The sequence below is a fragment of the Seriola aureovittata genome, chromosome 9, assembly GCF_021018895.1.
Source record: "Seriola aureovittata isolate HTS-2021-v1 ecotype China chromosome 9, ASM2101889v1, whole genome shotgun sequence".
Lineage (NCBI taxonomy): Eukaryota > Metazoa > Chordata > Actinopteri > Carangiformes > Carangidae > Seriola > Seriola aureovittata.
The window spans coordinates 28,029,589-28,057,279 of record NC_079372.1 but is presented as its reverse complement, the minus strand read 5'-3'; the positions used below and the strand labels follow the sequence as shown (position 1 = coordinate 28,057,279).

The window sequence follows — 27,691 nt, the reverse complement described above, 5'->3', positions numbered from 1 at the left end:
GGACCAACTTGTTTGCCACAGCAGGTTGACTGCTGCAGGAGAACTGAATCAATGCCTCATTACCACACACTGACCTAACACTGTCATTGGAGGCTAAGCCTGTGTTTGCAAGTGGAAAGTGTTACAGTCAGCATCACTGCAGCTCTGACATCACCTTCACCCACTGTCATGCTGTATGTGTTAGGATTATTTCACTGCTAAATGAAGAGTTTGACTTGGTGCACCTTTGGCTGAATGTCTCTGATGCGAAGCTGAACCTGTTTTTGTTTTGTTTTTTACTTTATGATTTTTTTGTGTTTTTTTTTTCATCAGCTGGATCAGCTGGTGATTGATTCAGCCATGGAGAAGAGGGAAATGGAGCATAAACATGCCACCATTCAGCAGAGGGTGAGTTCCTATTTTACCAAAATATGCAGGGTGTCTGCAGATGATGAGAAGTCGTAAAACATTTAATTAAATAAATGATTCTGCAGGTTTTCCATCAAACCTTCATATTTGGGTTGATTATGAAACAGGTATTATTTGGTTTTCTTAGAAAGCCTTAACTTTTAATTGGACAACCCTGCAGAAACCTGACATGGCTTCAGTATTTCTTTCTCATACCAGAAAACAGCCGCTCACTGACCACAAAGAAATACAAGGGGCTCTTGCGCTGCAAAAAGAATTTAGTACATGTGCAAAAAGTAACAAAAAAATGAATGTTTCATCCATAGGACCATCATCAGTACAACTTTTACATGTGAGGACCCTCTTCTACTTTTCTTTTTTTTTTCAGTGTGCAGCCTTAGAGTGGACTGTTTATCTTCAGCACTTCACACAACTTGTAAAGCCTGGATTCAAGAACTAAACTCTCTGACGTTTATCTTTGATATTTCCTTGCACGAAATCGTATACATGCGTTTGTCCCTGAAGAAGCTTCCTTTTGTGTGCGAGGTTGGCAGGTTGACAGTGAGCTGTAGCAAGAAGCTAACAGGGTGTGAACGTGCTCACATCACACCTCCGAGATCCAGTCTGCCACTTGGCCCAGTGCATCTGTTGTGACTGGGGAGGGATTAGACCTGGGCAGCTGGGAAGTGTTTGATTAATCTCTCTGACAAAGTCCAGGCATTGATTTAAGCATTAAACCAGGTGGAATTAAGTGTTTTTAAGGAGATATTAATCCCACTGTTGTCTGCTGTAGATGGCAACTGTCAGCACATTGAAAACTGTAAGCGGGAGCTCACTGTGTTCTTAGTCCATTAAAGTGCTGATCTTATGGTTTGTTGAGGATTTGTCACCATGCTCATGTCTCCACCACTTTGGACTGAAATATCTCAACAACTACTGGATGGATTGATATGAAATTTTGTGCAGACATTCATGTTCCCTGGAGGAGGAATCCTACTGACTCTGATGAGTCAGTTCACGTGTGGTTTTTAGAGACACATCTCAAATATTTGTTGGATTGCTGTGGAATTGGGTTCCCGTCAAGATGAATGAAAACTACAATCATGACAAAAACAGACTTGCAGTAATCTAACCTCTCTTGAAAATGTGACATTATATCTATTAAAATAAAACACGCAATTAATCAGATGTTAAAAACCACATTTAAGGATCCTGTCAAATTCTCTGGTTTGAGAAATTTCAGATGGTGAAGAAGACGCACCTCGATGCCAGTGCTGAGGCTGAAGGGAATGTCTTTAGCTTTGTCGTTATTTGGCTATGAATAAAAGTATTTGACAAACAAAATTTTGACCTCATGTTGGCGCTAAATAAAAATTCAAAGGATCACCATTAGAAATCATTAGAATGTATCCTCTGGGGACCTTGAATATCTTTTGTAAATTTCATGGAAATCCAATGAATAGTTGTCAAAGTATTTCACTCTGACCCACAAACGTCAACCTCTCGGTGGCGCTAGAGGAAAAGTCGGGAGATTACCAAAGTCGGTAGTGTTCTTCCTGTGGGGACCATGAATCTCTGCACAAAATTTCACCGCAATCTATTTAACAGTTGTCAAGATATTTGTAAGATTACCTCGCTAACAGTAGTAGTGTTAGCTTAAAATTAACATGCTAGCATTGTCATTGTGAGTATATCAGCGAGCTGATGTTAGCCTTTAGCTCAAACCATTGCTGTAGAGGTTCAGTCTCACTATCATAGCTGACGACTCTTAATCACACTTAATTTAATTGGTAAATATAATGCCCTTATTACTTTATCGAACCACACCATATTACACTAGAATTTTTTACTCCTATTTTTACACATTTAAACGATCACACTTTGATGTTCCAAATAATAAAATCCATAAATGTTGGGTGCACTCCTTGTCTGCCATCTCCTTCTTTAATAATTAAAACAAAAAACCCCTTTATTTTCAGTGGGCCAGTGTCTGGCTCCTCCGTACCCCAGGATCAGTGACCATCTGTCAGACAGCTCCGGTCGGCGCTCTTCCTCCGGGCGCCGCGGTCTGTGCTGTGGATAGAGCCATGGGGAAGGGCCGGGTCACATGTGGGGCCAGTTATTGATCTGTTTTTGCCAGAGCTTTTAGACACTAAGCTTCATACACCATCCATCACCGAGGGATGTGTAGTAGTAGTAAATATACAAGGTCACAAAGGTGAAGAAGCCACATTGAAATATGCATGAAAATATTGTGGTGTTATAGTGGGTTGGTAAAGGTGTTTTGTTGCTGAAGTGTGATGGGCAGCTTCATTACTGGGGGGACCGGTAAAGAGGATAAGGAGAGGTGCATTCAACCTAAAAGATTACTGTATTATCCCCATTTAACCCAGTCTGCTTTTGGTGGTTCTAATGCTGTATTCTCCTTTCTTCTTGTCCGCATGTTCCCAACGCCACCATCTCCTCTCAGACCCTCATGCAGGTGAGTACTCCTCTATTTTTATTTTTCCCATCTGAATTTTCGTTTTTTTTACTTGAAACACATCTATGGTTTAGTGCAGTGGGAGGGAGCAGCGTAGCCCTCAGTGCAGAACATTAACAAACCCCTTTGAAGTTTTCCTCAGCTGTAGTCGCACTCCAGAAGCCTTGAGGGCGAGCTGACGCGCGTCCTGAATCATTTATACAGAACAATTAGAAACACTGAACTTAGTTAGAGCGGCCTGTATAGAAACTGTCTGTTACATCACCACATAAGTGCAGTGTCCTAAAATGGATAAGAGTGTAATTGTTGGCCAAGATTGACACAGAAATAGGTCAGTCAGCTTCTGTTTTTGCTTTTTCATGTTATTTTACTCTAAATGCATCATAAGTGATGTGGAAACTCTCTGAATCTGAAAATATTAAATCAGATATTAGATGTATTCACGCCAAAAACTGCAGAATATCACTGCATCTTGTCTTATATTCCCCTTCTTTGACTCTGCTGCTTTTAGAACAGTATGGCCGGCCTATATGTTGTTATTCTTTTCTCCTTCCTCTGTCTCTTTTCTTCCTTGTCACATCAAGCATGTGCAATAAGCCTTGTGTAAACTTGCCCAGGACAAAGGAGCAGCCCGTACACTCAGTACAAGCAAAACAAAAAACCAGGGGAGCAGAAAGGGAGTTAAAGTGCTCCACCTGTGGACTGTCACTATTGCTGGCTGACAGAACAGCAAAAGCATCTAAATGCCAGCGCCATTCATTTTTAACCACAGATTTAATGGAGAAGTCCTGTCGGCTACTGCCTGCTATTCTATATCCCTGTGTTTACATCACTGCTTCAGCGCTACATGCTCCAAGCCACTGTGTGGCTGGATTTATTTTTACTGCCTCATGCTCCAGATAGATGTTGTAATGAAATAATGATTACATATTTTGCTTTTTATGATCGTCAACAAGCTTGTACATCAGGCAACAAAGCATGAAACCACAACATCACAGATGTAAATATCCGGGAGACATAGATGGCACCTGCAAAAAAGAAATGTGTAGACATATGTAAGTAGGGCTGCAGCTAATGATCATTGTCAATATCGATTAATCTGCCAATTATTTTCTACATTCATCAATTAATTGCTTAGTGAGTAAAACATTAAAGAAAACTGTGACAAATGTCCATCACAACAACATACAGCACAAGGTGACTCTTCCAATGTCGTGTTTTGTTTGACCTAAAGTCCAAAACCACTAATTCTCTATTCTCTTTTCTACTCTCTATTATTTTTGACTAAAGTAATTTCGGATTCAATGTTGTTTCAATCCATATCTAATCGTTGTAATCACTTCTAAATGTAAGAACAAATAAAAACAAATAAAAAAATGTTTTAATAAAATTTAGGGCTAAAACTAAAGATTTTTTACATGAGCAATTAATCTGCCGATTCTCCATTAAGCTATAAATAAAGATTGTATGTAAATGGATTATACAAACTCTAGAAACCTAAATACATGCAGGCTACTGTTATATAATATAATCAAAAGCATAAACAATTAAGCAATTAGGCAAGTTTATTTGTATAGCAACTTTATATAACAACTATAAGCCTTTATCTTACAAGATATTAAGAAACACTATAAAAAGACATTTAAATAGGATTCAAAAGAGTCGAATAGAAGATAAAAAACATGCTACAATAGAATAAAACAGATGTATAATAATCTTGAGAATAACAGTGCGGTTACAGTGCGGTGGGAGACAGGAATAAATCATCCAAAATGGGACAAATTAAAAGCAGTGACAAACAGAAAAATCTGAAGCACTGATTTAAAAGAACTGAGAGTTTTCTGGGAGTTTGTTCCAGATATGTGGCGCATTAAAAACTGAATGCATCTTCTCTGTGTTTAGTTTTGACTCTGGGGAAAAAAGAAACGGTCCCCGGACGATCTGAGGGGTCGGGACGGTTCATAATAGAGCAGCAGATCAGAAATGTATTCCGGCCTGAAACCATTCAGTGCTTTACAAACTAACAACAGTATTTTAAAATCATTTCTTTGAAAAATAGAAAAACCAGTGTAAAGATCTGAAACTGGTCTTAGTGGGAACTCCAGCAGCAGCTTTCTGCCTCTTTTTGTGAAGTGACTGCAGCTCCATAGTCAGAAAAAGAATATTTGTCAAATGAGTATTTACACATTACTTTATTTTTTGTAGCCGCTTTGTTAAAAAAAAGATTTTCAAAATAAAAGCTACCCCACAAGTTAGCCCTCTCTGTTTAAAGGAGGGAAAGAGGCGTTTCTATGTAGACAAGTATAGCTCCATTTATTCATTAACACATGACGTTTCAGCCCAGGGCCTTTTATTAGATGAGTTCATCAGACGCCAAAGACTGAAATGTCACATGTTTTTTTTTTTTCTTGTCTCGGGTTCTGGCTTTTTGAACCTCTCAACATCCCTTTTGTGTTCTAGCAGAGCTCATTAGAGGGGTCAGTGAAGTTCCTAAGGATTCAGAGAAAGCTTTTTTTCTTTCCCCCCCCCCCAGCTGAACATGGAGAGAACTGTCTCCAGGGGGAGGGCTTCTCACAATAGTGCTGTCAGGCATTCGATCAGCCACTGATCTGTGTTAACATTTGCTCCAGATGACTCTCATTTTAATCTCATTTTTTAATTAAAAGCATTAACTTGAGCCCCGTCTGATCACCCACAGTTTGGGCTCTTTGTTTTGTTGTTGTGGCGATTTCCTTCACATTTCGCACAACAGAAGATTGTGGAGTGTGTTTCATGGCTGGATAGTATTTTTAAAAAAGAAATTAAATTAAAAAAAAGATTTGAGAGATGTTGTAGCGTTGGGTAACTTTGCAGTGAAGTCGAGCAGGTGTGTTGAGGATGAGCTTAAGACGGCCCAGCAGATGTACGGCACAGACTGTAGTAATAATGAGACACGGGACGACCTTAGAGACAATAAACAAACACATCACAGCAGATTGAGTAATCAGTGCTACCAACTGGGCTCACCATTTGACGTTGTAGCTCTGCATCATCGCCCTACGTAGAGCAGCAGCAGCAGCAGCAGCAGGTGGATGAAGCATCAGGACATGTTGTCTGCATCATGCGGTGTCCCGGTCTGTTTCCTGTTTGTCTGCGCTGCTGCTCCACCACAACTTACTTGTAGTGCTTGTAACATTTCTCTGTTTCCCCGCTCGTTCAATAATTCACCGACGTTCGGTTTCTGTCCGTGTGACGTTGCGTCATTAAAAATAGATGATCTTTGTTGTGGGCTCGAGGGATTGCAGAGTACCACCCAGTGCACATCTTGTTCAGTGTTGCCTCCTGTGTTTGTCATGTGCTGTATTCAGAAATCAAAGGCTTCAGACAGATGAAGGTAAGCTGAAGCCGGCTTGATTCCTCACAGATTTAAGAAAGTTGCACTGCAGGGGACTTTGGTTGTGAGAGCTGTTGTGGAGTGTAGATGGTCACTGTGACCTAAAGTTGTACTTGTTTAGTGATCTTGGCTGCCTGCCAGACAGATTCCCTCTGGGTCAACATGGGACTGAAACTCCCACCTTCTTCAGCAAAGGGAGGTGTGTTCAGGGAGTTGTAAAAACTGAGGCAGAGCGTCAAAGCAGTGTGATCGTCTGTGGGTCAAGAGCGGCTACAGTGCCGTGTAGTGTATTCTTCCACACAGCACCCTGCCGCGGATATATTGGCAGCTGTATGGTAATTAGTCCTAATCCTGAGGCTGACAGGGCGGCAGGCAGGTGGCTGTAGCGCAGGGCACACATGTCAGTGTTGGAATTACGCACCGTGCTGCAGCGACATGCTGCGCTGTGAGAGCTGCAGCCCTCAGAGAGTGAAGACATGTTCCTGCTCTGAGAGATCCGGTTTTTAGGAGCCTTTTTATTGCTTTTTATTTGCCTTTTTTTTTTTTTTGCTTTTCAATGTTGTTGGAACACAGTAAACGTCTGAAAATGAAGATCTTTTGCCGGTGGGACCACAGTTTGGTGGGTTGATTTGCATTACATTGGCTTGTTTGTTGCTGTTGTACTGTAGTTATTATACATGTAATTATTGTAACATTAAATGATCCTCTCAGATTTCTTTGTCTTGACTTTAGAGATTTCTAGCTTTGCAAAGCAAGAGTAGGTCTCTCACTCGCTCCCTTTATCTCTGGCTCTCTCTTAATCCCTGTCATTACTTTTTCTCAGCGCACTCTCATTACAATCAGAATTTTAATAAACAAATCCCAGCCATAACAAATGCAACGTGTGGAGAAAAGGCTGATATCCTGCACACTTATGACAATTTACTTAATATTTTGCGTCATGTAAAACTATTATGTAATTGATTATATTGTCCTTTTCTTCATTAATGGCTGTATGATTTGTTTTTATCAAGGTTATAAAGCTATTCCCAGTTTAGTTATAAAATGTGGACAGGTTATTGCCTCCCCTACTCCTTTTTTGAGCCACTTCTTTTGTAGATAGAAATCACAAATGTGTTTTTTCTCCTTTCAGTTTCTGACGTGTTGTTTGACTGGTTTTTGTAAGCTAGTAATTGTCTCAAGTCTTTGAGATTTAGTTCAGATTTGGTTACAACCTGTGGCCTCAGTATGAAGATGTGTTGTTTCCCGTTGTAAAATTGATGCCTGACAGTTGTCTGCGACAGAAACATGTGTCCAGTAAACGCAGTGCCGTCTGTGTGCGGGATTTCGACCCTGGTTTCATATGCATACAAGTTAAAAATGGTGATATATGGAGAGCAGTAAGTCGTTCTATTATTCAGACACGCAGTGAGTAGATAATGGTGTGTTCAGGGCTGCTGCGGGTTCACAGCCCCTCTTATGAAACAGACAGAGTCAGAGAAGGTTGTTTCTTATATGGGTCGCTCCAGCAGACGCTTTCATGTATTCTGGGGAGGGCTGTGTTTGGTCTCTTCTCGGAGACGCATGCACGCAAGGTTGAAATTCAATTTTGGATAAGTTAATATTCTGTCCCCGCTGCATATTACATTACTTGTAGGATGTTGTGTACTCGAAGTCTGAGAACACACTGTGTCATATTTGTCTTCCCTCAAATGAAACATCAAAACACTGATGTTTGAATGATGATTTTTCTGCTTCCTGAAGCCTTTAATTTACTCTGGCCTAAGCCCTTAATACCTGTGTACTACTTTCTGCTGGCTTGTATGAAAGTGTTGGGTGTCATGCTGTAAGTCATGAAGAGGTTAGAGGGTAATTTCATATGAATCACTCTGTTTATGTAATAATGTGCGTCATACTCACATCTGTTGAGTTATGAAATGCCCCTGTGTGCCACACAGGAAGATGGCATGCAACTCCACAGCTCCACTCCACATGCGTACAAGGACTCACACGTGACCGCTTCTGCATCATCGCACAATGTCTGATGATTTGGTTGGTTTAGGGACTGTATGTACAGTACAATGCACATCGAATAGCATTGGTATTCCAGGAACAGCGCACATGCAAAGCTCTTCACTACAGAGAGGGGAGAAGTGGTTTGTTTCCTGTTTGACCATTAAAAGGTTAGAACAACATCCCGCTGTTGGGTCTGAGCTCTATTAGTAACTGGAAATCATTAGTACTCGGCCTCACACGGGCGGCACCATTATGTTAACAGTACTCTACCTCATGAGCTGGACACCAAATGTGTTAGATTTTGGTTGTTTATCAATTTATTGGCTATCACAAATTAAGGAAATATTAATATTAAAAATATTAATATTAAATAATATCTTTAAAATGAATTAAAGTTCACGGGGCACCAGCCTAAACTAATAGGCAAAATAGCCAATATGGTTTTAGTCTCAATTTATTACCATTAATCTGGAACTCTGATTAACCATTAGCTTACTAACTATTACCAAATTACCAAATCAATAGTAAGTTACAGTTGAAGGATTGGAATTCTACCGAGTAGAGGTTGGCAATATTCACGCTTGTGCAACATTAAAGACACCAGTAGTTATACTTAAAAGGCATTTATTTACAATGGAGCAGAGTAAAGTACAATGTCTAATCTAGCATATACAGGTGTGTGTGTGTGTGTGTGTGTGTGTGTGTGTGTGTGTGTCTGTGGGGACACAGACAAAGGCAAGATGGCCGACTCAAAGTGGTCACTGTGACCACATGACCTGAACAAAGAAGACTACAAAGATGGCGGTAAACAAAGAAACTACTAAAATGGCCGCTGAGACCACCTAGTGTGTGTGAGAGGGAGGGTGTGAGTTTCTTTGTTAGCCTAGCTCATGTAATCTAAAGGTACCAGGTTAGAGGGGGAAGGTTAGCTTCATGCAGGTTCTAGGACTGAGACGTACTGCTATGTGTGTGACATACGAGTACTCGATTAACTGTATGACTGACCACAACCTAAGCAAACATTACAACCACAAGACATCAATCAACAAGTACATTAACAAGTTAAGACTTCTGCTGATTAGCTATGCGGTGCTATGCTGTGCTGGGAGAGGTAAGGCCCAGTCCGTTAACGTTACCCGATCCTTGGAACAAGCAAAGAGGTCCTTTCCAGTGGTTTGTAAAATCCAGTGAGTTTGGGGGGTTTCCTGGTGGAATAAAGTCCTGTCTGGCTGTGTTGCTTGCCGTTATCTCCTTTGTTCTCCTCACAGAGTTAGCTGTTCCAAGCTAACTGTGCTACGACTCCTGTTGCTTGGAAAATCAGCTAGCCTTGTGTCGTAGCTGCTGATTCTGAAGAGGATTTGGTTCACTCACAGTTAATCCGAAGCAGGTCGCTGTTGTTGAGGAGAAGAGTGGTTGCAGGCTGCTGTGAGCAGGCCGGCGAGGGAGAGCTGGTTTCTCAGGTAGCAGAGCTGACCTGGGCTGGGGCCTTGTTGCCCTTTGAAGAACCGAGAGGAGAGGGCTGGAGCTGCTCTCCAGAGCAAGCCAAGAAGGGAAGAGAGAGAGAAGGGGTCTAGAAGACTGGTTTTGTTTGTGACACCTTAGGGGGTCACATGTCACACGCTGGCCCACACTGGCTGGCCAGTGGGGTCCATGGGGGGGAAGGGTCATCCCCAGGTGTGAACCGTGAGGAACTGTGGGGTGTGAATTCCTTTGTCCAGTGGAGCAAAGAAACATTTGGTCTATTGAATGACTGAGTCCCAACACCGCCAACGGTCAGCTGGTGTGTTCAGTTTTTCTGTGACAGTCGGGGTTAATTTTCGGGTGCCGCGTCTCTCTCTCTCCGCTCTTTCAGGACTTTTCGTATGACGACTCTAAGGTGGAGTTCAACGTGGATGCTCCTAATGGTGTGGTGATGGAGGGATACCTGTTCAAGAGGGCCAGCAACGCCTTTAAGACCTGGAACAGGTAACTAACACTGCAAAAATCTCTCTTTACTGTAACATTGGTATACATAGTAAACTGATGGTAAAACTGCACCGTTTGTGGCATTAGCATTACCATAGACGTTGGATGAGGTTACAAAGAATTAGCAACTGTACTAATTTTCACATGATGCAGAGTATTTATACGCAGAAAAAAACAAGATAAGACTTTATTGATCTCCAGGGAAAATTCATGTTACAGTAGTACGAGTTAGAAAATAGACAAAGAGCTATTTCGGTGAAATACATTTTTAAATGTAAACACAGTAAAGAAAAAAGTAAGAAATTAGGGAGATATGACATTAAGAAAAAAGCTATATATGTAATATATACATTATAATACCTTAAACAATGTAAGTGAATTGTGCAACTGTTTGTGCAAAAAGAAATCCAGTAATGCAGTTCTGGTAGCCATGATATGTGAATAATACTGGATGTTATTAACGTTGATAACGTCCATAAATCTGCTCAGGAATCACAGAAGATTGGACTCCCCTGCAGTTTCCTGCAGTATCACAGTATTCTAGTGGCAGTTGTGCATGCATCCGTGGACACACTGCAAACAGGAACTGCTAATAGCCAATTGGGTAAACTTGTAATGGTGCCAAAATGTAAACAAATGTAGCTTTCAAAACAAATTGGGCCACTTGTAGCCCACAGCTAACTCACTGACCCCATGGCAACATTAGGGAGTAAGGACGGGTGTGACTGTCTTGATTTTGTCCAAGCAGAGACCCATAGTTTCTATGCAGTTATAATACAGTTCTATGAAGTATAGTGTATATGTAATACAAGTGGAAGAGAATACCATGACTATATAATATCCATGGTATAAGAAATATAAAGTAATGTAATATACTATGTATAAAAATGTATAGGACACTGTCAGCATGTCTCTTTCACATGTTCAGGATAGTGTGCCGCTCGGAGCAAAAGCCACTTCACTCAGTGATGCTTTTACCTGTTCTCGCTCACTGGTGTCCACAGCTGTTCAACCTTTGCACGCTGACCCTCAAGCATCGAAAGGATATCCATCTAAAATATGTTTTATTAATCCCCCTCCCCCTTTCTCTCTCTAGACGGTGGTTCTCCATACAGAACAGTCAGCTGGTCTATCAGAAGAAGCTCAAGGCAAGTCCATATATCCTCCAGCTATCCGTTTTCCCCCGGGGGTAACGTGGGCTCTAAGAGGTTAAGTGTAATGGGGTCATTTCCAATTCTCTGCTTGAAATCAGTGTGTGTAAATATCTAATGGTCAGCTACCCGGAGGTTTCCAACTGCCAAGTCTTATCAGGGAGGAACAGCTGTTTTCAGTTTGTGTTGCATTTGTGCTGTTGCTAAGTGGAGAAATGAGAAGTTGATTGTGTGTTTGCAGGATTCTCTGACGGTGGTGGTGGAAGACCTCCGGCTGTGCTCCGTTAAACCATGTGAGGACATCGAGAGGCGCTTCTGCTTTGAGGTCGTATCCCCCTCCAAGTAAGGCTCACCCTCACTGCTGTAATAACATCATTTGCTTCGGTTCCAAACTCAAGTATCGCAACAACTATTGGATGGATTGTCATGAAATGTGGTGCAGACATTAATGTTTCCCAGAGGATAAATCCAAATGACTTTGGTGATCCCTTCTGTGAAATTTGGTGCATTGGATAACTGTCCATTAAAGAGCCATTATACCCAAATACATGCAAACTCACTCATGACATTCCCATCCATGTAAGATCTAAATCTACTGCACCTCGTAGATCTCATTTCAGCACAGAACCCAAAACATTTACTGTTCACATTAACATTAACTGCAAAATTGTTGTTATTATTTAAAAATGTGTTATTTCTACTTTTAGTAAAGTTTTAAATGTTGAGATACACAAATATGATTCTTGACTAATTTCTATTGTTGAAGGAGATCTAAGGCTAACATATGAAACTTGTATTGTCTGTTAAGCATGTCACACTGTATTACAGTGTGTAGATCTGTCAGGAGGGACATTATGATTTGTTAATACCAAGACTGTTTGTTTTGCAGGAGCTGTATGCTTCAGGCTGAATCAGAGAAGCTACGACAAGCCTGGATTCAGGCAGTTCAAGCGAGCATCGCTTCAGCCTACAGAGAGAGTCCAGATACCTACTATATAGAGGTAAGTCACAATTCTTGGTCTTACACCACCAACGAATACATTTTATAGCTTGTTTATGATGTTTTATTGTATTGTTTCAGAGGTGCACTAAGTAGATTTACTCAAGTACCGAATAAGCGCAATCATGTGTGTGTAATTGACCAAGGGCTACAGCTAACAGTTATTTCCATTATCAATTAATCTGCTGATTATTTTCTTGATTAATTAATTTAAATTTAAATGTCCATTTCTCACACCATTATCATATGACACAAAGAGATGCAGCAAATGCTCACATTTGAGAAGCTGGACTTCTTTATTTTTATTGTTTATTAAATGACAAAATAATTGACAAATTTAAAGAACTGATTAACAAGATAGTTTTAAGTTTATGTAAGTCGACTAAATCTGACTAAATTGAGCACTTACTGGACACTATACACAAACATATCCTAACATGATGAACCCCAGCTATTCTGGTACAACAAAGCAGACACAGGGGGAGCATGGTATGGTATTTTACAATCCAATGTGTTTATATTTAGCATCTGGACAGAACTGCCTCCCCGTCCACCAGCAGTATTGATTCAGCCAGTGAGCCACGGGACCGCAGCGCCCGGGGGGAGACCATCCTGCAGCGGATCCAGTGTCTGCCGGGGAACGAGCAGTGCTGTGACTGCAGCCAGGCCGACCCCCGCTGGGCCTCCATCAACCTGGGCATCCTGCTGTGTATCGAGTGCTCCGGCATCCACAGGTAGAGCCCCGAAAAAAAACCATGCAAATATGTAATAACATTTTTACTAGTGGACGTCTCCTACATCACTGTAAGTCAATTATCGATGTTTATGCACTCGAGACTTCAACTTTCTACATCACATCAGTGTAAGTTTCCTGTTGGACCAGGATTAGACTCCAAAGTTAGTGATGATGTTACATATCATGCTTGCAGGTGCACGCCTTCAGCTCAGATTGTAGGTGTGTCCTGTGTCAAACTCTGCACATGCATCACTCTGCACAGTGAAGCTACAACATCCAAGTGAAGCAACAGGAAGCGAAACATATTTTTAAGTGGAGCGGGACTTTTAAAGATTCCCTCCAGACATGTTGCAGGACATATAAAAATACTTGGCTTTCTCCTTGTTCCTCATTAAAAATCCATAAACTATTAAAATAAGTCAATCTTCAGTGTATATGCACTGGAAGTTTTAAATTTAGTTAAAAGTTGTGGCACCTTACAGATCTCCACATCGAGGAGTGGCTCCTCATCCTAAGAATAAAGACGTTTTGTAGCTTCATGCTTCAGATTTACAGAACATATAGCTTAATGTTATCTCTTTATAGTGTCGACCATCACCAGTATAAATGCAATGTGTGGAGATTTTCCTGTGTGACCTTTTTAGGTTATATATGCATTTTAAAGATGCTTTTGCACAACATTTCAAGTTCCCCTTCCAGTGTAAAACAGTGTATTGTTGATATAATTATTTTATTATTATTTATATTTTCTGAGATGCACTTTCTTGGATTATTATGAAGTGCTTTGAGACGTTTATGACCCTGGGTGGGTTGGATGGTGAACCTGTCTTCATAGAGCACAGTGACAGTCAAACATCCAAGTGAAGTAACAATGAGAAAAATCCAATTTAATTTTTAATGGTTAAGAGAAGGATCTGGAAAGTTCCTCCTCCGCTGCCATGTGCCGTGTGGTTCCTGGCTCTGAAGAAAGGAAGTGGTGCCAACTGTCTGCGCCTTACCTTATGCTGCCGAGGCCACCGAGCACGTTCCCGCGCACACTGCTGAAGGGATTAAAGGGCAGTATGTTGCGCGTTGGATCAGCCTGGCTTTGATTGAGAGCTTTCATTGAGGGGAGGGAAGTGAGAAGATGAATAGACAGAGCTGAGACACACACAGCGAAGAAGTCCTTGAATAGTTCAATTCACTGTCGGCTCCTGGTGAATCTGATGTAATGCTGTTGAATGAAGATTCCTGCTGCAGATATAAACACACTCTCAGATCGGTGCGCCACGCTCTTGTTGGGTTACATCACATGTTTGTGTCACTGAGGTTCATTTTCAAGCTCCCAGTGGGAAAAATTCCCCTCAGGAGTGGTGTGTTATTTTTAATTGCAGTTATCACTGCTTATGTAATCACAAACCCCATTCCTGTGTGTGTGTGTGTGTGTGTGTGTGTGTGTGTGTGTGCTCCCACCTGTTGAATATTCATGTTCCCTCTTTGGCCTCGTCTTCTCGCAGTGAGAACAGACATGACCTCTCGTCACAATGCAGAGCAAACGAAGGGGAGAAATACTATCAGCTTTTTTTTTCTCTACTGTGCCATTGTTGCCAGGATGCCAGACAGCGTCATTGGTGGAACTTGGCGATTTGCATGACATTGGGAGCGGCTTCTCTCATTTCCCCCAGGATAACACTCTAGTGATTTTAGTTTCTTGCGGCCATTCAAACCAGGTCACCATACAACACCACGGTCATGGATGGATTATAAGAAAATTGGCCCCTGGGCACAGACAAGTAAAAGGCCCCCCACCCCTTCTATATAGAAGCAAGACACCCAGAATGAAAGTGACACAAAACTACTACAAATGACTCTTTATGATCATTTTATCTCTCTTTGTGGTTGTTGTGTCTCCTTGCAGTGATTTTGTCTCTTTTTATGGATAATTTCACGTCTCTTTGTCGTTGTATTGTGTCTGTTTGTGGTCGTTTTGTGTTTTTTGTTTTGTGGTCATTTTGCATGATGGTAAACTTTTTACCTCTCGTTGTAGTCGTTTTATGTCTCTTTTTGTCTTTTTGTAGGTGTTTTGGTTCTTTTGTCATTTTGTGTTTTTTTTTTTGTGCGTTCATTTTGATTCTCTCTATATTCATTTATATTCATTCTCTTTTTTGTGTTTCTTCATGTTTTATGTCTCTTTGTGGTTATTTTTTGTCTCTTTCTAGTCATTTTTTCTTGGGATCACTTTGCATCTCATTGTGGTTGTGTTGTCTTTTAATTGAGCTCTGTGGCTGTCAAACAAGAAATGACCTCTCAGATCACTAATCCATCCATGGCCATAGTGTATGATTCATTTGTAAAAAAAAATCCTATTTTCTTATTAGAACAATATATTCTACTTTTGTATTCTTGTGCTGGAAACCATCTGCTGCCTTATAGTCATAACAAAGTCAAAATCTTCTACTTTTGCCTTCAAATTGTTTGACCATGGAACATAAACACCATTTTTTTAAACCCGAAATATGTTTTTGTTGCAGGAGTCTTGGGGTTCACTGTTCGAAGGTTCGCTCACTCACACTGGACTCATGGGAACCAGAATTATTAAAGGTAGTTTGTCTCAACAGTGTCCTGAGGAATAGGACTAAGAATGATGGAGTTATTATTATTGTTGAGTTGTTAATACATTAAAGGAATAGTTTGACATTTTCAGAAATACACTCACATTCACTTTCTCGATAAGAGTTAGCTGAGAAGTTTATGCTAAGCTAAGCTAATTGTCTCCTAGCTGTATATTCTGTGAACGCATATGAAAGTGGTAAAAACGTTCTCATTTAACTCTCAGCAAGAAGTCAGCCGAAGTGTGGACACCATTAATGTCATGTCTCTTGTTTTTCCTTGTAGTTGATGTGTGAGCTTGGAAATAGTGTCATCAACCACATCTATGAAGGCTCATACCAAGAACAAGGTCTGAAGAAACCATTACCCTCCAGTTCAAGGTAGGAATTACAGCTAAAATACAGCTGAACTATATGAAAATTATCTTTTTTTATAATTTTTCTTTGCACTAATATTTATCATATGTGGTTTGGTCCCTTGCAGGCAGGAGAAAGAGGCTTGGATTAAGGCGAAGTATGTTGAAAAGAAATTCCTGAAGAAGCTGGGCTCCACAGAGATACTCATCAACGGAGAGAGGAAGCCCGACCGGCGGTGGAGTGTAAAGAAGTGTCGGAGACACAACAGTGCAACCACAGTATCCAAAACACGGCGAAGATACCGACAAGAGCCCGGAAGCACCTCCCCTTCGACCCTCTCCTCAGGTAGTTTAACTGATCTCTATCTGTTCAGAACAGACCTGTCTACTGGAGTAGTTCATTTGTTTTAGTTTAAGATGTTCATTTTAGCCTCTGTTTGTGCGACTCATGTATTATCAGTACAGCTGAGTTTACTAAAAATATGTAGTCAGCAGTTTTTGAAAAACACAGAAGGTCATTGATCATAACTGAGCACTGGCTGTGACACACTGAAGGTAATTAAGGTACTTTAATGGAGCTATGTGTAAGTTTTGCTATTGCTACATAGCACAACATTAACAGATGTTTATTACCAGTCTAGAAGAAACATTGTGAGTCAATCATCAAACTTGGTTCCTTAACTCTCTGAGAGCTGTCTCCAGCGGTGGAAAACTCTTGTATCTATCCCGTATTTTCTTCTACTGAAGTTAGCACGCTAACCAGCTAGCCCCAGCCTGTCTCAACTCTTTTCCGATAGCGACTCCTTGTAGCTTCCTACGTGCTGCTCAGAGGGCGTATTTTAACCTCTTGTCTTGTAAACACAGCGACGTCTGAAGCTCTTGTCAAGGGACAGTCACTGCCGCCTGCTCCCGGCAAGAAGCCACGTTCAGCGACAGAGAAAAGTTACAAAGAGCCCCTTTAAAAACCCCTTTAGCGCCAGATTGCAAAAGCATTGTCAAAGATTGTCCTTGTCAGAGTGATAACTGAACACGCAGACATGATAAACATATTACACAAGGAACGGAATATATTTTTTGAGTCTTGGAGAATTGTGTCGGTACCTTCAGAACAAAGTTCAGTGTTGCTAAACAACCTTCTAGCGGCTCAGTCTCGGTTTTCAAGAATTGCCTGTTTGTACTTTTTATGAAAATCAGACGCTTAGCACTGTGACTTGAATCTAATGTTAATACATGAGAGGCACAAACTGGAGCTAGGCCAAGGTAATGGTCCAAAAAATGTTTGTTTCTGGCGTCCTCACTTGTCACTTTCACTTCTGTTTGTCTCACAGCTGCTGCTAAGTTCAGACGAGACTCCCTGTTTTGTCCTGATGAGCTGGACTCTCTCTTCTCTTACTTTGATACAGGATCTGGGCCTCGAAGTAAGCGACTATCACTATTTAATCTGGCAACACAGTACATTCACCCTTCACAGGCCGCTGCATGTCGCTACTCGCACCTTTTAAAAGCCTTACTGCCCAGATTAAAGCCACACAGCAGCATGTGGATAAGATGCCTGAATCTTGTGTAGAAGAGTGCGTGAGCTTGTGTGAGCGTTTCAACAATACCGATCAGCCTGAAAGAGACAGCGGTAATTAATTTGTCCATGTTCTGGCGTCTCCTGGTCCGGCAGGCCTAAGCAGTGACAGCGGGTTGGGAGGCAGCACAGACGGCAGCACAGACATCCTGGTGTTTGGCTCAGTGGTGGACAGCGTCACAGAGGAGGGTGAGTACCAGAAGAGGAATCTTCTACACTGTGGGAATAAAATGTGAAATGAATTTGCTTGTAAACGCAGGCACAGACCTACGTTTTTTTGTCCACAGCCGCAAGGACACATTTTCGATAGATTGTGTAGGTTAATGTTGCTGTTACATAAATAATTAGTCTCCTTTCCACCATCCTCAGAGTGTGAGGTCTCCGAGGACTCGAGTGGCGAAGCAGAGCTGGAGGCCGAGCCAGAGACGTCAGACCCGGAGGACATAAGGGACCTTCATCCCGGCGCGCTGCTGTACAAGGCCTCAAAGGCCCGCAACCTGCCCGTCATGGCCGAAGCACTCGCTCACGGGGCCGACGTCAGTTTGGTCAGCGACGAGGATGAAGGGAAGACGCCCCTCATACAGGCAGTGATTGGCGTGAGTGGCACCAGATACGAGTTAAATAGGATGCGTCATATTCGTGCATCTCATTTAGCGATAGATCAAAAAGACCAAATTTCGACATTATTGTCAGACATGAGGAGCACTTCTCATGTTATAAATGTCAGCAGCTAGGAATGAGTGAATATTCATTTTAAATACTTCACTTCAGGGTTCGCTGATCGCCTGCGAGTTCCTGCTCCAGAACGCTGCTGACGTCAACCAAAGAGACGCACGAGGGAGGGGCCCGCTGCATCACGCCACATATCTGGGACACACAGGGTGAGTCGTGAGGCAGAGAGAAACTGTTTACTCCAGCTTGCATATGAAGCATTTGTAACCATCTCACACATTTCAATAAAAACCACTAGTACGAATAGATTTGTTCATAGGAGTGATTAAAGAGAGTTTGTGTGAAATCAGTTGTTTGACTTAAAGCAGCTGTAATCAATATTTTTATAAGAGCATTGTATCAAAGGACAGTGCATCACTCTCTGCTTTTACGGAGCTTTACAACAAGTGTCAACTCATTGTTTATCCGTCTGGCACACAGCGTCAATGTTATGTCTCTCTCTCGGAGCTCTCATGATGTAACTACACTACCTGCTCAGGAACAACGTCGGTTAGAAACTGGCTGGTGAACGAGGCCGAGCATTTAGCAGCTAAAGAGACGGATATTTTCCCTCAGAGGTTGGTAAAGACCAAGAGGAGGTAAAGGAGAGTCAATATCGGACCGGTGGCCTGAAACATAACTCTAAATGTGTGTTAATGTCGCTCTGTAACAGCTGGATGTGTAAATAAACATCTGTTTGCTAACAAGTTCACTATATCAACTTACAAAGATGATGAAACATCAATGTTCACGACTTGTCTCTCCTGCCCCCAAGTGGCCAAATAAAACCTCCCCTAAATCAACTACAATAGAGAAACTTGATGCAAAATTAATATTCTGATCCCCTCATCATCATCAATGTGGCTGCCAATTTACTGGGGTTTTTGACTTTAACTTATAATATAACATATTTCAGCACTGTGGCTCATACATTACAGTTCTTAGTAGGAAAACTCTCTCACAGCTGCTTCAGGGTCTTCAGGTCGCTGGAGAAACATCCTTTATAGCATCCCTCTGTAGACAGGATAACATCCCCTTCTGTGGACTATGTCTCTGTGGCCATCACGTCCACTTGACACTTACATTAGACATGAAAGAATGAAAGATATTTTTTAACATCTAACTTTGTGATTCATATTTTTGACTTGTTCCGGGTCCTTTGATTAAATTTGTTATCTTTTTTTTTCTGCTGATTTCTGACAACAGGACTCAAAATTCTGCAGTGTGAACATCTTCTTTTTTTTTTTACTCTTTGGTAACATCCTAGTGAATTAAACCACAATCTGCGGGGCCTGATGGGGCAGTTTTTAGGAGCTTCAGTCACAAATAGGTGGTGTTCAACAGTCTGAACCAGCAGTTGAGAAGTTCATGCAGTTAAGAGAGTGTGATGAATATTACAAACATTTATATGAGCAAACTTCATCGAACAAAAGTAAGAGTGGTTTTTTTGTCACTCAGCTGGACGTACGGCTCACACACATTTGAAATTGAGAATCTGATTGTTCATGTTGTTCATGCTGTGATTGATCTCAGTTTCCCTTGTGTTTCCAGGCAGGTGTGTTTATTCCTCAAAAGAGGAGCTACACAGAACGACGGGGATGAAGATGGCCAGGATCCTTTAAGTATAGCTGTACAGCAAGCCAATGCAGATATAGTCACACTGTATGTTAATTTACATACTTCCCTCTTTTTTAATTCTCCAGATTTGATGACTTTTTAACACTCTCTTTGTTTTTCCTTCTGTTCTTCAGCCTGCGTTTGGCCAGGATGAACGAGGAGATGCGGGAGTCGGAGGGACCCTTTGGACAGCCAGGTCAATACCCAATCAGCAGTCCCACTGAGCAACAGTATAAGAAATGCATTCAGGAGTTTATCTGTCTCAATATAGCAGAGTGCTAGAATAAAGCCCAGTCAGGTTTAAACAGTGTAAAACCAGTGCAGGGGGTGCCAAGAGACATTGGACTGACTGAGAGAGACTTTTCACCACCAGATTAACTTCATCTCTACATCAGATATATCCAGAATATTTCTAGTGTTCCTCCCCCCAGCACTGTCTATCTACATTAGACCAGAAACCAGAGTCCACCAGCAGTCAGCTCCCCTCTCAGGATCACACATGAACTCAGTGTTAACCTCCTTTTTAAATGATGTCAGATTTAGAGCGACGGACTTTTGCCAAAAAAAACAAAAACAAATCAGTGTAGATGGGCGTAGTGAGGTCCGATCAGTCCGATCACTGCAGACTTGAGAAATCACTGACAGGGAACAGCAGCAATCAGTAATCCACCAACAAAGTCATCAGCAGTGTATACGGGACCGACTTTGCCCTTTAATCTGGAGGTTTTACAGGGTACAGGGTCCCAACAGTTCTAGGTTTAATTTCATCGTGTTGTTATTGTAGTGCTACGTGGGAGGAGATATTTTGGGCGCCCTTGGTTCTAGAAGTAACAGTGGAATTTATTTTTATCTTAGACAGTGTTACATGACTGTTACAGTTGGATGAGAAAAATATCTGGTTCCATGATAAAGAGTCAAAGTCCATGTACATAAAAACTTTAATAATATAATAATAATTTAACTACAACTCCCAATGTGCATTTCAGCAAGAACCATCCAATCACAGAGCAGGGAAGTTTCAAGTCTGGGCCAGTTGAAGGTGAATTGAGCAACCATGGTGCCGTCTTTTGTCCCCAACTGCAATGACAGTGTGTTTTGAATTGGTTAATACCTCTAACTGGCTTCTTCTCCATGGCAACAGCAGCCTAAGCTCATGGGTATTGTAGTATTTAAGAGCCGTTCACCATATCCAAATGACATGTTTTCTCAGAAACGTAGAAATAATTAAAACTGATGGTCATAACATGAACCTGTCTTGTAGAGTCTTGTAATTCTGTATAAAGACAAATTTAAATGGGAATTACAGAATTGGGGGTAAAACACTTCTGGAACCAGCCCTCCCACTTCACAGCTCTTTACAGTATTTGTAGCCCAGATGAGTTTGGGAATGATGCCAAACTGACGAGGACAGGGTCGTGCCGCCAATTCACTCAACTAAATCTGATCTGGCTGTGCTTTTTTTTTTTTTTTTACTTACCTTAGGATCTGTTGTCCATGCACATGTGATCAGTGGAGGTAGCGCTCTTTCTTTTAAATTGTAACGGTCATTGAGGGGTAACTGTGTGAGGCTGTGATAACTGTGACTGAGAGTAAATGATCATGGAGTCATTTCTCTGAATCGATCGAGAGACTGATCAAGTGAAGCTTTTATGTTTAATTAAAAGCAAAATTATGCACTTTTTTCTTACCAACAGTGATTTTGGATTTTCTTTTTGCGCCTATGTCGTTGTACCGTCTTTTTTCTTTTTCTCAGAATAGGTTTGAATTTTTTCTTTTTTTTATTTATAACAAAAATCCCAGAGCAATAGTGCAATGATTATTTCAGTACAGATAATCTGTATTTTTTGTATTATGTTTGACAACAATGCAGATGGTATTTTTTTAAGCTGGATATATTTTGTTAGATTTTATTTTGCTGAGCACTCACACACAGTGCCAGTATTATATTCTCATTATGAGAAAGCAAGCCAATACTCCACAGTCTCACTATATTATAATCACTTGGAGTAATTTTACAGTACAAACTGCAGTGGGAGGTGGACATTTTTGATAAACCACACTTACATGTATTACTGTATAGTATTTGTATGTTAAAATGTTTGTTTATGTAATATAATTAGGCCTATATTAGATTTGTTCTTCAGTTATAGTGCATGGGTGGCTACTGCTCAGGTGTTCCTAAGCCCTGTTGCTTTTGTTTACTTCTGTACCCAGTGTATCTGAATATATGACATTTAGTATTGTTGAATAATGTTACTATCCGTATCATATATATATATATATATATATATATACTGCCAAATCATGACAAAAGTGCATGGAATGACATTCATGACAGAAATCAATAGACTGAACACCCCTTTCCTGCTGTCTTACATTGGCTGGATAATGTTTCTGCGAAAAGCTTGATGACAATGAACATGGCAGCTAAGCCGTGGCCCAAAACTATGTTTATTTTTATTTGACCCACTTCGTAGTTCACAGTAAATGACAGTGATCCAGAATGTGCTGGAGACGACTGTTGGTCAAAGCATCGATCAGCCTCGTCTGTGACTGACCACGTTGTTGCTCACATGTTATGAGGCAAAATTAGCCTAAAGAACATTGTCCTTCTTTTACTAATGACTGTTGGGGTTTAGTTCACACCAAAGACCAGAGACGGTTTTTCAGACAGCCACCAAGTATTTGTGATATTTTCTTTCTCAAAGCAGGCCATGATTTTTTGTATACCTTTAAGGGACTGTACACAAATTATTTTGGTGGGGAATGGGGGGGGGGGGGTTAAACTTTATATTTTGCTTGCAAGGCTAGCTGGTGAGCTATTGCAGCTGGAGAGCTAACTGCTAACATGCTAGCCAGCGGGGAACATGTTTGTCACTATAGTTCTCTGAGGTTCTTGCTATGTCCTCTGTCCTTTTATTTTTCTTGATTGCTCATTATTTCAATCAGTAAAGAGTTTTATTGAAGGAAGAAAAAAGCTCTCCAAGCTAACAAGCTTGCTAACGGTCAGTTAATAGCATTACCTGTAACTTAGCAAGCTTGTTGGCTTCTTTGCTAATGGAACAATAAGATCATACAGTTTATTCAGCTCATTGCCCTTTTAGAGGAGTTTACACGCTTCCTTCATTTTGGACTCTCTGGCTTTACGTCCCCTCAAAGGTCAGCACTGTCAAAACAGCCTTCTGTTGTTGGTTGGTGTTCACCAAAGTTGACCTTCCTCCTTGATAATTCCCATATTGTCCCTTGCTTGTATTTGCCAACATGTGTTTGGAGTCCTTTAGCAGTGAAAGATTTTTAAAGGATGTGGCAGCGACAGAAAGATCAACTCACTTGTTCTCCTTTCCCTTATTGCTTGTCAGAGATAGAGTCAACGCACTTTGAAACACACAATCTCTCTTAATCCAGCCTTTTTCTTATTTAGTGCAGTACGTTACAAAAGTTCACCGGAAGCAGACTACTAGATGAATGATGTCAACACTAACCAAACAATCATTTACATCGAGCCACTGAATGATTATGTCTTGTACAGTAATGTGTCTACAGCGTATGAGTCAGTATGTCAACATGTTGACTGTTGTGTATATAAACTAAAAACTATTAACACTTTAACTGCTTGCTTCTTACATGCAATTTTTAACTTTGTTGTATTTTTTCCTCTCTGACTGTTATCTGTACAATTTCTTCGAATATTGTAAGAGAACGTTTGTCTCTGAAAACACGGTACCTGTGCATATTAACACTAACTGCTACCTATGTTTGTTTTTTGTTTAATAACTCCTCCCAGTGTCTTCGAAAATGATACTGAAAATAAATGGAAGATGTGACTAAACGCTAACCTCTCCCTTTGCTTCCTTGCTTCATTTCTAAGTTCTCTTTGCTTTGACAGACCTTTACTACATCTAACAGAATTAACAAACTTCTAACTTCATGCTGCTGGTGCACTAATTATGGATCAAGGGTTTCAAATATTATAACATATTTATCGTGTAAACTAGACTGTGATTAACATGTTTGAATATGCATGGAGAGAGTGTGACATTTGAGTTTCTCCGACTATCTGAAGAAACATAATTAGCCCTAATGTTTCCCTTTATGTTAACCCCCCATATTTAGTATTTATAAGTAGCATACACAAACTTAATAGACGGTTTAAAAAACACTCTAAAGTAGTTGTATACATGTATAAGCAAAGTGTGATTTATTTATACTGTGAAGTATTTCTAACCTCAGAAACTAATAATTATAAATAGTTAATTATTTTAATTAATACAATAAGTATAAATACAACTGTTTTGTATTATATTGTAAATCATTCACTAACTGTTCAAACTCCTGCAGTGTAGGAAATTAAAATACTGACTTTTACCACTTTTTTTTGGCAGTTTTGCCTTTATTTAATAAGGATAGTACAAATATAGACAGTTTATGATGAAAACAGAAAAAGCAGGAAATCCTCACATTTTAGAAATTGGAACCAGCAAATAACTCAAATGATTAATCAAGTAATCAACTAGTTTCCTTTTTAGTTTATACACTGCTTATGAAGCCCAGACAGTGGAGGTAAAAAATAAAGTGTTTGAAAGAAACCCAAATATCTAGTATAAGGTTTGAACTCACTGATCTCTCCCTGCTTTTCTCACACACACACACACACACACACACACAGAGAGAGAGGGAAAGCCAGGAATGTTCATTCCCCTTTTTAATTAGCCGAGCCTGGGAGCTCTCATGGGACACAAAAGAGTTCAACTGCTTTTGTTATGCCTGTAGATTCAGTGGTTACCATGGCCACAAGAAAAGTAAAAGCTCAGTATCTGGAGAGTTGAAAGAGGGAAGCTTCATGGTGCCTCGGCCTGTTTTTGCCTCTCCATTCATCAGGCCTTTCTCACCCAGAGCTGCTCTGCTGTCTGTTTTCCTCATCGCGTGTATTCTTAACTTTCATATAAAAGATGTTTTGACTGTTCACAGACGAGTGCCAGACTTTTCTGTCAGGGTCCTTATTTATCACGCATCAAGAAGCCTCTAAAGTACCAACTTTAAGTACCACACAGGGTAAAAATCTGTGTGTGTGAGCAATGAGACTCATTTATCAAGTGACTTACTGCAACGATTAGTCTGACTGATTGTATTGACTGACTGACTGATTGACAGAAAAATTATTTTGATAATCGATTAATCATTTTAATCATTTTTTAAGAAAAAAACATTTACTCCAGCCTCTCAAATGTGAGGAAATAATCATTGAAATAATCTGCAGATTAATTGATAATGAAAATAATATTTTGCAATCCTACTCTTAAGAAACCACACAGCTGATCACAATTATGATCATAGAAGGAATAATAGTGTGGAATCTAAATCCCCAGCATTATTGAACATGGGCTGTTAACGCCAGTCTAATATACTTATAATGTATAAATGTATAAATAGGGATGAAATAAAAAGAAAATTGCTGTAATGGAAAGTAAATTTTGCTGCAAGACATTTTGCTCTTGGTAGAATGGATCAGTGCCTAATGATGTACCATCATTTTCATCATTATTTTCTGTTGCTTTCTTCAGCAGGAGACGCCACGTACCTTGACATCTTCCGAGAATTTTCCCACATGGCATCCCACAACCCAGAGAAGCTGAAACGAAGGAGTGTGCACTTCCGGCACTCCTTCAGGTAGTCCGCCACGCGCCAGGAGAGGCATCATATCATATACTTGAAAAGTGCAACAGCCACTTTCCAGTTACTATGGTCACACAGCTGGGGTTGCGTGTTCAACATCACACGTGATCCTGCGGAGAAACCTGATAACATGAATAATACTGTTAATGCATTTTAAAAGGCTCAAATTCCACTATTGTGATACACCACCCAGCCACCTGCATCAAAGTGAAGAAATCATGACAATTTTGTGATGCTGTTGTTCGTTATCATTAAGTGTTGAAAATAACTGCATTATATCTGCAAGAGGCTGTTCTCAGATCAGACTTTTATTTTGATAGGATTTTGTTCTATGAGGATTTGCTGGTCTTTTCCTCTTGTATAAATATAGCATCGCTTTTGTACAGTGTTAGATTTAACTTTGGATAAAATACCAAGCACTTGTTTTGTTTCTTTTTTTTTTTATTGTATAAATCATTATGCGTTTGCTCTGTCTCATTCTGTCAGTGTCTGATCATTGAAGGAATTCCATCAATACTTTACATAAATGAGTTTTCCTGTATGTGTAATGCATGCATTTACTCCCATTATATTTCATTACTTAAACTTGAATTCTGTTATGTTGTATGGATAAGTCATATCATCATTAGTTATCATCACCAATCCAACATCTTGAAGTCGCAGTGTTATTTTCTCCTGATAAGCAGTTTATTTTGATATGAATGTGTTGTTTTGCATCGACTATGCTGGTGTAGTCTTCATAATATTTTTTTTGTTTAAATGTACTTTGCAGTACCACTATGAAATGCAGTGCTTGTGTTACTGTGTACATGCTGTAGAAGCAAAAATGCTAATATATCTGAATGAACAGGAGAACTGATAAAAAGGTGGACTGAAATAAACGTTGTCTGTGTTTACATAAAAGCAGCAAGAGATCTGTGTCTCTGTCTGTAGCAGGGACACTAACGCCCTCTTGTGTTGAAATGTGATAGTGAGTTTGGCATCATGCGCATGAAACATCACACTAGTTGATTTTCAGAATGGTTATGAGATCCAGATTTAAGTCCTTATCATGTTACTTATCACTATACAAACTGATGAATAACACAGGTTTCTGTCAGGGATGATGTTTGAGTTGAGGATGTGCTCACACACAGAAGAAGCCAAATAAAAAGCATTAACTCATTCCAAATCAAATATTTAATATCAACATATATAATAACACAATTCAAATTACAGTATGTGTTGAGGTAATTTGCCTTAATAACTAATTGTGATATCATTAATTTATCCTGTAAAAAATAGTGTTGTATATTTCCAGTATGTAGTACTACTGACACTGCAGTACACAACATCTTAATGACAACAACTGTTAAATCCTGATGTTTGTATGTGTTATGTTTTGGTATTTGAATTGTGAGTGTGTGTGTGTGTGTGTGTGTGTGTGTGTGTGTCTGACAGTGTTATATTTATCTTATGTGTAGTGGTGGAGGTAGTATTCAGATTCTTAACTTAAGTAAAAGTACAAATACAAGAATGTAAATATATGTCATTACAAGCTAAAAATCCCAAATGTTACTCAACAAGATGACACACACACACACACACACACACACTCATTCCACAGACAAATGGCCCTTGTGAATGATGTATTATTATGTATGACATTAATAGGTTAACACTGATGCATCAATGTATAAACAGCATTTTACTGTTGTAGCTGGTCCGGGAAGAGCTGGTTTATTTACTTCATAAACTGTCAGGAACTTTGGTCCAGTCGTTCTTAAACTATGGGCCAAGCCCTTCCAAAGGGTCACAAGATTATCATGGGATTATTAATGGGAGAGAAAACCAGACACAAAGTTCTGCTACACAAATTTGTATTCACATGTTGATGTGAATGACGTTAAAATGTGTTGTTTTTGTGAATTGTTGGATAATTTTACTGCTTTCAGCCTCAAGCCATTGTTTAAATGAACCATCTGAGATATTTAAAGTGGAAATGTGTCTTAAGTGAATTGTTAATAATGCACAGACACCTGGAACATGATTAGGGCCCCAAACCAGACACTGCTTCTTGCAAGGGGTCAAAAGAGCCAAAGAGG

The 27,691-nt window shown here is 40.2% G+C and overlaps 1 protein-coding gene across 5 annotated transcripts in view; it reads left to right on the top strand.

Annotated features, from left to right (window-relative positions):
- Positions 1-26,533, top strand: part of LOC130174694 (arf-GAP with coiled-coil, ANK repeat and PH domain-containing protein 3-like) — a 73,669-nt gene extending 47,136 nt beyond the window's left edge. The window contains exons 9-25 of one of the 5 annotated variants that reach the window (XM_056384796.1): positions 313-387; positions 2,858-2,869; positions 10,090-10,202; positions 11,299-11,350; positions 11,595-11,695; positions 12,243-12,354; positions 12,879-13,087; positions 15,600-15,669; positions 15,964-16,058; positions 16,162-16,379; positions 17,362-17,451; positions 17,703-17,795; positions 17,976-18,202; positions 18,378-18,487; positions 19,869-19,979; positions 20,069-20,130; positions 25,499-26,533. In XM_056384796.1, the coding sequence (XP_056240771.1) occupies positions 313-387; positions 2,858-2,869; positions 10,090-10,202; positions 11,299-11,350; positions 11,595-11,695; positions 12,243-12,354; positions 12,879-13,087; positions 15,600-15,669; positions 15,964-16,058; positions 16,162-16,379; positions 17,362-17,451; positions 17,703-17,795; positions 17,976-18,202; positions 18,378-18,487; positions 19,869-19,979; positions 20,069-20,130; positions 25,499-25,605 (1,857 nt within the window). In that variant the 3' untranslated portion in view covers positions 25,606-26,533. Of the gene's footprint in view, positions 1-312; positions 388-2,857; positions 2,870-10,089; positions 10,203-11,298; positions 11,351-11,594; positions 11,696-12,242; positions 12,355-12,878; positions 13,088-15,599; positions 15,670-15,963; positions 16,059-16,161; positions 16,380-17,361; positions 17,454-17,695; positions 17,796-17,975; positions 18,203-18,377; positions 18,488-19,868; positions 19,980-20,068; positions 23,770-25,495 lie in introns of those variants that run through there. The other 4 variants (XM_056384794.1, XM_056384793.1, XM_056384792.1 and 1 more) reach the window with 4 other exon arrangements.
- The last annotated feature ends 1,158 nt before the right edge of the window (positions 26,534-27,691 follow it).